The sequence below is a fragment of the Salmo salar genome, chromosome ssa11 (assembly GCF_905237065.1).
Source record: "Salmo salar chromosome ssa11, Ssal_v3.1, whole genome shotgun sequence".
Taxonomy (NCBI): domain Eukaryota; kingdom Metazoa; phylum Chordata; class Actinopteri; order Salmoniformes; family Salmonidae; genus Salmo; species Salmo salar.
The window spans coordinates 8,761,708-8,771,752 of NC_059452.1; the positions used below are offsets into that span (position 1 = coordinate 8,761,708).

The window sequence follows — 10,045 nt, forward strand, 5'->3', positions numbered from 1 at the left end:
GACTACCTCAGGAAGCTGGTTGAGAGAATGCCAAGAGTGTGCAAAGCTGTCATCAAGGCAAAGGGTAGCTACTTTGAAGAATCTCAAAATATAAAATATATTTTGATTTGTTTAACACTTTTTTGGTTACTACATGATTCTGTGTGTTATTTCATAGTTCTGATGTCTTACTATCATTCTACAATGTAGAAAATAGTAAAAAATAAAGAAAAACCCTTGAATGAGTAGGTGTGTCCAAACTTTTGACTGGTACTGTACATTCCCAGTCATGTGAAATCAATAGATTAGGGCCTAATGCATTTATTTCAATTGACTGATTTGTGCAAAGGCACTGCATCTCAGTGCTAGAGGCATCACTACAGACCCTGGTTCGATTCCAGGCTGTATGACAACCGGACGTGATTGGGAGTCCCATAGCGTAGCGCACAACTGGCCCAGCATCGTCCGCGTTAGGGTTTGGCCAGGGTAGGCCGTCATTGTACATAAGAATTTGTTCTTAACTGACTTGCCTAGTTAAATAAAGGTTAAATAAATAAATAAATAAATACTAAATATGAACTGTAAATCTTTGAAATTGTTGCATGTTGCGTTTATATTTTTGTTCAGTATATATTAACTTAAGTGGAGTAGGATGAGTGCCATTAGATTGACACGGATATAAGGTCAGTTTTACATTTCCCTCCTTATGGTTAAATTGAGGGAAGATAAGTTCATCCAAGATATGTTACCTTGTTGTTGTCAGTGACCTGGACCCGGTCGACCCCAGTGTGGATGTCCAGCTGGGAGAGCAGCAGGCTGCGAGCCTGGGCCGACTGCAGGGTACACAGTGGGCATTGACAGTTGTCCCTAAGCCATGTGTACGGGTACAGGCTCTGTCCGCTGCCCTCCCACTCAACCTCCAGTAGCCTTTCCTGCTCCAGCGCCCGGACATGCCTCACCCCAGGGCTGTCCCCCAGGGCGGTGGAAGGGAGCGGGGCGGGTGCATGGGTCCCGTGCCCACGGAGCTGCCTCCAGGTCAGGTGAAGAGAAGGAGATGAGGAGATGGCGGCTGCCCATCCAGGCCTACCCCCAGCCCTCAAGACATGGCAGGCCAAGACGGAGCTTCGCTTGAGCATGGTCGGCAGGGTACATCGTGCTATAGTGGTCGTCCACATCCTCGAACCGAGACCTCCGGATGAGAGCAGAAGGGTTGTCGGAAAGGACAGTACACACTGGGATCCAAGTCATCATAAATATGCCAACGGTTAATAACAGTACAGGTCAAGACACATGTAGGCATGTATTACTTGGTTTTTTTAAACTTTTATTTGGAAGTTATTTTTGAATTATTGTTTTAAATGTATTGTATTATCTAGGCATATTTCACCATAAATGGAATTGAGATATTTTAAAAAAAGTCATTAATATAAATAGTTATATTTAAATAGGCTAGTTTGAGGCAAAAGGTGTAATAATACAAAATGCACCTTGCTACCACACTGATGAGGAGAATAGGACCTTGGTATTTTTTGTATCCAAAATTGCTTTCATTTGTTATTTACAAGCGCGACAAAATTGGGTCGCCACAGACAAAGTCATAAACCCCGCCAAGTTCTACAATTTATCTTCTTAAAATGTGATTTTAAACATTACCCTAACCTTAAAAACACAATACTAACCCTAATCTTAAATTGGCTGTGCTATCTAGTGGAAACCACAACATTGCGCGATACAATTTATGTCGTAGTTGTTATTATACTGTTCTGTGATGCTTTGCATGTTTCCGCTTTGGAATCTAGATGAAAGGTCAATACATGGGCAAGCGTCCCGGAAGCAGCTCGCACCACAGCTTTAGAAAAAGGCTAATATATATAATAGATTGCCTTATTTTGTGAAACCTTACAAACTATATATATTTTTTTAACTATTTGTACTTATGCGAGTCTGAACTGCTAAGCTAGGTTTACTGTAGCTATCTGCCCAGGCTAGCTCTCGTTCTACCACTAGCTAACGTTGCCGTAGCTAGCTACTATTACCATTTAATTTAGCCTCCAACGACAAAATAGTTGACATTAGACGCTCGCTTGCTGATATTAATTGAATGATTTACGAAAAGCCAGTGTTTGTAGCGAGCTAGCTAGCATATATCCCATTCATTTATGTGGAGACAGCGAGCTAACGTTACTGTATAACTTATTTAACGTTACCTTGCTTTCCCTACGCAACCAGACATTCCAGTCACAACACATGCTATATTTACCGGCAACATTACAATATGTAGTATCTAAAAAATAATTATGAAAAATGGATATACCTGTATTATTTTGGTAGGCTTCTAAACTTTTGAATGTTCTTTGTCAACGAAGCGTCTACCAAAAATGCAGTGCCGACTGTCAAACTAGGGGAAAGGTTAACACGTGGGTGAATGACATAACCACTGTAGTTGTGGGAGTCGGTGAACTTTGCTGACATGATATCAACAGGGTTATAGTGTCCCAATATCAAGGCTGGGAACTTAGCAAGTCGATCACAATTAAAATAGCTATTAATCATTCTCCCACTCCATATTACAGAATATGGCAGAGCAATCTCTTGCCTCTCAACTCTTCAGTTGTGTCAGTGACAGTTTGGATTTGTCCAGTGTAGTTGGTCAGTAACAGGTTGAATTAAACTAGCCTGTGGTCTGGAACTGGGTGCAATAACTGCTTAAAATTATATTCACACTACTCAGAACCCTGTTAGTGGAGAGTGACAGTATTCTAATTATTTCCTTAATACTGTCTGCTACTTACCCGGTATTGACTTAGAAAATACTTTTAAACAATAATAGCTACATTGTAATAGAATACTAATTATCTTCCGATACAATTTGTTGCCAGGAAGTTTCCATTTGTGTTGAATTATTTTATGAAAGTGCTAGATCATTAACTGTTACCACATGAGTAGTGTAATTCTGCAAGGGAACATGTTAACTAATCTCCCCTCTAACCTACTCCTCAATGCCACAGCAGACAAACTATGTAATCCAAGGCACATGACTGTCTGTGAGACCAAGACTGCTGTAGTCCACTGAGCAAAAGCCTAGGAATTTGATCTGGGAGCTAACACAAGTCTTCAGGTCACAGTTATGAGGTATCATTTCCAGCAATTCTAGGCTATTCCTCCCTCTTGCCTGGCTCTCCTCCTTGCAAATGCACACAGACTACTTCCTCATGGGAAAACACAGTGGTGTGTGTGTGTGTAATAAAACACTTCTTGGTGGGCATGTAGGGACACTTTGAAGTATGTCCTTAGAATCTTTGTAAAGTTGCTAACTACCGTTTGTCCTAGAAAGCTGTGCAAATCACTGGTTTCACCAGCTGTAGTTCAGTCTTGTCTATAATAACGAGGTGTCCAAACCCCTGAGTAGAATGTCAAACACAAAATCTTTATTAAAAAATGGAACACAGAAAACCTGTTAGGAACGTTGCCACAGACAGTGTTTGAAGTCCATGAGTGCTGCCTGCAGTCTTAAGTGTTTATCATACTTGTTGCCACACATACATATATATCATTTCGAAAAAAGAAAAACAATAGATATTGCAGATATTGAAACATATTAGCCTAAACAAAAATAACGAGTACAATTAAGCTCTTCTGTCACATAGATATTGACATGCACAGCATTTATTCCCATAACATGCTCTGAACATTTCCCCAAACTATATTGCATCCACAAAAATGCAAAGGGATACACACATCATAACTCACAACCTTATACATTTAAACAAGGCAAACATTGTTCCAAGTATTATTTAAAACTCTTGTTAAATGGCCTTACTGTAAAAAGAAAAATGCAAATTGTTATGCATTGTAAACATTTCAATCATTTCCAGCCAAATTCACTCAACTGAAGGCAAGATCTCAGAGATACAAGCTGCCAAGTGGATTCTGTAGGTAGGCCATGACACATACTCTATAAATAACACCTGTTGCGACTGTTAGACAACGTCATCGCGATGAATGAATAGTCATCTTTGAAATCCCGCGTCAGAGCAAGGCATCGACAATTATCAATTGCAAAGGCATTTTAACGCAATATTGCAAATGCCCATTTTTTTTTGCCACAAGTAAGCCATAGGCAAACCCAAAATGAACTGACAACATTGTCAATGAATTACATTTCACCCGACATGCGAAACCGCACTAGGCCTATTGTATTATTATTTTTATTTTTTAATAAATAAAACACTGGTCTCATTTCTGTCTGCATGTTTTATCTCTCCGTTAATATAAATATGCAATGAAATACGACATGATTTCGCCAATATTATTTTCCTCATAGACTACTTTTAGAACTCGGCTTAAACTAATTTACCCGAGTTTAACCTTCATGTATTCATTTTTCAATCGGCTCAATCTGGTCCCGTGACTTCGAATTATGAGAGAGAGAAGCTCGTGTTTATCCTTCAACCCCACTGATATGTACAGCGTGTCCTTCAGCACGTCTCTTGTGTGGACCACCATGTTCAGAAAGTCGTCGTTGATGCGGTGCTCCTCCTTCAACTCGTTCTCCTGACTCTGTTTGAATTTCACCTCCAGTTCTAACAGAGACTTTTCAGAGTTTGTAAAAGCCTCGCCAATCTGAGTGGTCTCCCTTCTCAAATATTTTCCATAGCTGTCCTCTCCGTCCAAATCAAAAGAAATGCTTTTCCCGATCCCCTCTAGCACCCTGGCCGAGTCTTCGATGTGTCTCTTGATGATCGTGAAATCATCTCGGATTACCGAATCGTGGTCCTCGTCAAGACCGCATTTTCGGTCGTCAGTCATCTTAAAAAGCATTTGACATTTTTCCGGATCATCGTTATCCTCATAGTCGCCGTCTGGCACAAAGTAGTGATGGAACGTGCCGTTAGACATCTCGGGATACAGAGGTCCGCTAAAAAACGCACCGCAGAGCGGCAATGAAAACATCCCAATAGCGAGTAAGTGTAGAAAAGCCATTCTACCCACTTATTGGCAATGCGTGAGCAATAGAAGATACTTTCCTTTATAGCGCTAAAAAATATTATTTAATTCGCTCACCAATCAAACATTTCCAAACGTGCAATGCATGTGGTATCCATGAGCTAATATACCGAAAGTAACTAGGTGTCCAGGCAGGCTTTGTGATATCTGTAATTCTTCTTTCAGGTCGCTCCTCGTTTAGCCTATGCAGCAAGTGTTGCCAACTATTTTTCAAGGAAAGTAGCTGTTGGTTCAGCCACAGACAGTCACGTGAAGGTTTGAAATACTTGCCCTTAGTTTTACACATAGAAACCCCAAAGATTTCACGCAGGAGTAGCCTACCAAACGCATCAAACAGAGAAATTTGAAAGTGCCTGACCGTAGCTTTGTGACTCAATTTCAAGTTCAACATCTGGATTGCTCAAGCACCGCGTTTGGTTTTGACTAATGATAGCCTACCCCCTCTCAACTCTCAAATTACATCCATGCTCCGTTACTTAAAAGAAAGCGCAGTTTCAATTGACTGCAGGCCCGGTCCTGGCCGAAATGCAGCCTAGACAAGACAAAGTAGAATACAGTCTCGGCCCACAATGCACTTTAATGAATGCCTATCCATCTGGTAGCCAACTTTTGTAAAACAGGCACGTTACATTAGCTTTATAGTCCTGATACCTGACAGACTGGAGACTAATTATACTGATCAAAAATGAAATGCAACATGCAACAATTTCAAAGATTTTACTGAGTTACAGTTCATAGAAGGAAATCAGTCATTTGAAATAAATTCATTAGGCCCTAATCTATGGATTTCATTCATTAGGCCCTAATCTATGGATATACTGCCAAATTCTCTAAAATGATATTGGAGGCGGCTTATGGTTGAGAAATTAACATTAAATTCTCTGGCAACTGCTCTGTTGGACATTCTTGCAGTCAGCATGCCAATTGCACGCTCCCTCAGGACTTGAGACATCGGTAACAAACTGCACATCTCAAGGTGTCCCAAAAACAATGCACTCGCCCTCCCCAACTTTAAAAATATTTTCACATGACACTCCCCTTGTACTGTGAAATACATTGAACACCCCCCCCCCATATAGAATTAACTGAAAATAATGTTTACAACCACAAATAATAACTTTAGTGACCCTGTGTTACTAAACATGGATAGACTTTGCCACTTCACCATGCTTTTGTGGCAGTCGATGCCACACATTACTACAGGCCAGAAGGTTGAGGGTTCACAGACTTATGTTCCCCAGCAACAAAACCAAAAATGTTGCTCAAACAGAAGGGGGAACCAAGAATGAGTCACTGACAACAACCAGAATGAAACAGGTGGGGTTTTAGGAGGGGATCTAAAAGACACTCATGGGTCTATCCACTGAAAGTTGCATAGCAACAACAACTGGGACCTAAAAGACACACACCATATGGGTGCCCACTAAGAGACAAAAAAAAGAAAAAACACACCAAACTTAAAGACAGGAAGCAAACCAAAAAGGTAGAGCAAAACAACATCATTGTTTGTCTAGAATTCAAAATAGGGAGAACCAACTAAAGGTGTTAACCCTCCGCATCTATCAAGACAATTGGAGCACTGGGCAGCCACTCTTGAATAAATCCTGGGCCAGCACAGGTGAAACATTTTCCCACAAACAAGACGGCAACCAGCACAGGTGTAACACAAACTAACTAACGAGGTGACACCAATCGGCACGCCCTACGTGCTAACAAGTTATATGTACGAAAGTCCAACCTCAAAACATAATTGGAGCCGGCAAGAGACAATGATCAGCTTGGAGCATCAGATTTCAACATTTTTATGCTATATTTATAGTTATATAAAATACAGTATATGCAATGACTATTCCACCAACAGGTTTCTGTGCCAATGCACCACACAACCAATAAACAAAGCATATCAACTTCGGGCACTTAATATCATGGTTTGCGTTTTCAACACCACAATAAATAGACTATGTCAATCTCGACAAACAGAAAATACATCCCTCCCTACCTTGTTGGCTTACCCAGTATCAAAGGTTTGTTTTGACAATCTCAGAATGTCATTATACTTTTTGGTGTTTTGTAACAGATGTCTCTTTCCATTCATCAATTGGCCACTGCACAGTTTGGATTGATTGATTGATTTATTGGTTTAATTTTTCAGCAAAAAAAATACACCTTTCCTTTTTTGAAGTGACCTGGATTGCACAATAAAGTCAGGGACTTTCCATTTCCATTGTGGTCTCTATTTTTTATATAAATACATATACAATTACACTGAACAAAAATATCAACGCAACATGTAGCGTTAGACCCATGTTTCATGAGCTGAAATAAAAGATCACAGATATTTCTCGCAAAATTGCACAAATCTGTTTAAATCCCTGTTAGTGAGCATTTCTCCTTGCCAAGATAATCCATCCACCTGACTGGTGTGGGATACTAAGAAGCTGATTAAACAGCATGATCATTACACAGGTGCACCTTTTGCTGGGGACAAAAAAAGGCCACTCTAAAATGTGCAGTTTTGTCACACAACACAATGGCACAGATGTCTCAAGTTTTGAAGGAGCGTGCATTTGGCATGCTGACTGCAGGTCAGAGCTGTGGCCAGAGCTATTACCAGAGAATTGAATGTTAATTTCTCTACCATAAGCCGCTTCCAACATTGTTTTAGAGAATTTGGCTGTACATCTAACAGACCTCACAACCGCAGAACACATGTAACCACACCAGCCCAGGACCTCCACATCCGGCTTCTTTACATTCGGAATAGTCTGAGACCAGCCACCCGGACAGCTGATGATACTGAGGAGTATTTCTGTCTGTAATAAAGCCCTTTTGTTGGGAAAAACTCATTCTGATTGGCTGGGCCTGGCTCCCCAGTGGGTGGGCCTATGCCTTCTCAGGCACACCCATGGCTGCACCCCTGCCCAGTCATGTGAAATCAATAGATTAGGGCCTAATACATTTATTTCAATTTACTGATTTTCTTATATGAACTGTAACAGTAAAATCGTTGAAATTGTTTCATGTTGCGTTTATATTTTCGTTCAGTACATAAAAATATCAATATCATGCAGTGGACCACCATGTGCAATGCCAAGCGTCGGCTGGAGTGGTGTATAGCTTGAATGCATAGCTCCAACTGTAAAGTTTGATGATGGAGGAGGAATAATGGTTTGGGGTTGTTTTTCATGGTTCGGGCTAGTTCCCTTAGTTCCAGTCAAGGGAAATCTTAACACTACAGCATACAATGACATTCTAGATGATTCTGTGCTTCCAACTTTGTGGCAACAGTTTGTGGGAAAGGCCCTTTCCGGTTTCAGCATGACAATGCCCCCGCGCACAAAGCGAGGTCCATACAGAAGCGGTTTGTCGAGATCTGTGTGGAAGAACTTGACTGGCCTGCACAGAGCCCTGTCCTCAACCCCATCGAACACCTTTGGGATTAATTGGAACTCCGACTGCGAGCCAGACCTAATCACCACAACATCAGTGCCCGACCTCACTAATGCCTCTTGTGACTGAATGGAAGCAAGTCCCCGCATCAATGTTCCAACATCTAGTGCAAAACGTTCTCAGAAGAGTGGAGGCTGTTATAGCAGCAAAGTGGGGACCAACTCCATATCAATGCCCATGATTTTGGAATGAGGTGTTTGACGAGCAGGTGTCCACATACTTTTGGTGTGTATATATAAACTCAGCAAAAAAATAAATGTCTTCTCACTGTCAACTGCGTTTATTTCCAGCAAACTTAACATGTGTAAATATTTGTATGAACATAACAAGATTCAACAACTGAGACATAAACTGAACAAGTTCCACACACATGTGACTGACAGAAATTGAATAATGTGTCCCTGAACAAAGGGGGGGTCAAAATCAAAAGTAACTGTCAGTATCTGGTGTGGCCACCAGCTGCATTAAGTACTGCAGTGCATCTCCTCCTCGTGGACTGCACCAGATTTGCCAGTTCTTGCTGTGAGATGTTACCCCACTCTTCCACCAAGGCACCTGCAAGTTCCCAGACCTTTCTGGGGGGAATGTCCCTAGCTCTCACCCTCCGATCCAACAGGTCCCAGACCTGCTCAATGGGATTGAGATCTGGGCTCTTCGCTGGCCATGGCAGAACACTGACATTCCTGTCTTGCAGGAAATCACTCACAGAATGAGCAGTATGGATCGTGTCATTGTCATGCTAGAGGGTCATGTCAAGATGAGCCTGCAGGAAGAGTACCACATGAGGGAGGAGGATGTCTTCCCTGTAACGCACAGCATTGAGATTGCCTGCAATGACAACAAGCTCAGTCCGATGATGCTGTGACACACCGCACCAGACCATGACGGACCCTCCACCTCCAAATCGATCCCGCTCCAGAGTATAGGCCTCAGTGTAACGCTCATGCCTTCGACGATAAACGCGAATCCGACCATCACCCCTGGTGTGACAAAACCGCGACTCGTCAGTGAAGAGCACTTTTTTCCAGTCCTGTCTGGTCCAGCGACGGTGGGTTTGTGCCCATAGGCGACGTTGTTGCCGGTGATGTCTGGTGAGGACCTGCCTTACAACAGGCCTACAAGCCCTCAGTCCAGCCTCTCTCAGCCTATTGCGGACAGTCGGAGCACTGATGGAGGGATTGTGCGTTCCTGGTGTAACTCGGGCAGTTGTTACAATCCTGTACCTGTCCCGCAGGTGTGATGTTCGGATGTACCGATCTTGTGCAGGTGTTGTTACACGTGGTCTGCCACTGCAAGGACGATCAGCTGTCCATCCTGTCTCCCTGTAGCGCTGTCCTAGGCGTCTCACAGTACGGACATTGCAATTTATTGCCCTGGCCACATCTGCAGTCCTCATGCCTCCTTGCAGCTTGCCCAAGGCACGTTCACGCAGATGAGCAGGTACCCTGGGCATCTTTCTTTTGGTGTTTATCAGAGTCAGTACTTAGTGTCCTAAGTTTTCATAACTGTGACCTTAATTGCCTACCGTCTATAAGCTGTTAGTGTCTTAACGACCGTTCCACAGGTGCATTTTCATTCATTGTTTATAGTTCATTGAACAAGCATGGGA

General features: G+C 42.2%; 2 protein-coding genes across 3 annotated transcripts in view; both read right to left on the reverse strand.

Annotated features, from left to right (window-relative positions):
* LOC106561934 (gamma-butyrobetaine dioxygenase) overlaps positions 1-2,437 on the reverse strand; it is a 29,843-nt gene extending 27,406 nt beyond the window's left edge. The window contains exons 1-2 of one of the 2 annotated variants that reach the window (XM_014126365.2): positions 2,294-2,437; positions 729-1,211 (exon numbers count right to left, since the gene is read on the reverse strand). In XM_014126365.2, the coding sequence (XP_013981840.2) occupies positions 729-1,154 (426 nt within the window). In that variant the 5' untranslated portion in view covers positions 1,155-1,211; positions 2,294-2,437. The remainder of the gene's footprint in view (positions 1-728; positions 1,212-2,293) is intronic. The other variant, XM_014126364.2, reaches the window with a different exon arrangement.
* A 948-nt stretch (positions 2,438-3,385) lies between these two features.
* LOC106561935 (fin bud initiation factor) lies at positions 3,386-5,504 on the reverse strand. Its single transcript, XM_014126366.2, has one exon. The coding sequence runs from the start codon at positions 4,960-4,962 to the stop codon at positions 4,333-4,335; it is 630 nt and encodes a 209-aa protein (XP_013981841.2). The 5' UTR covers positions 4,963-5,504; the 3' UTR covers positions 3,386-4,332.
* Positions 5,505-10,045: the final 4,541 nt, after the last annotated feature.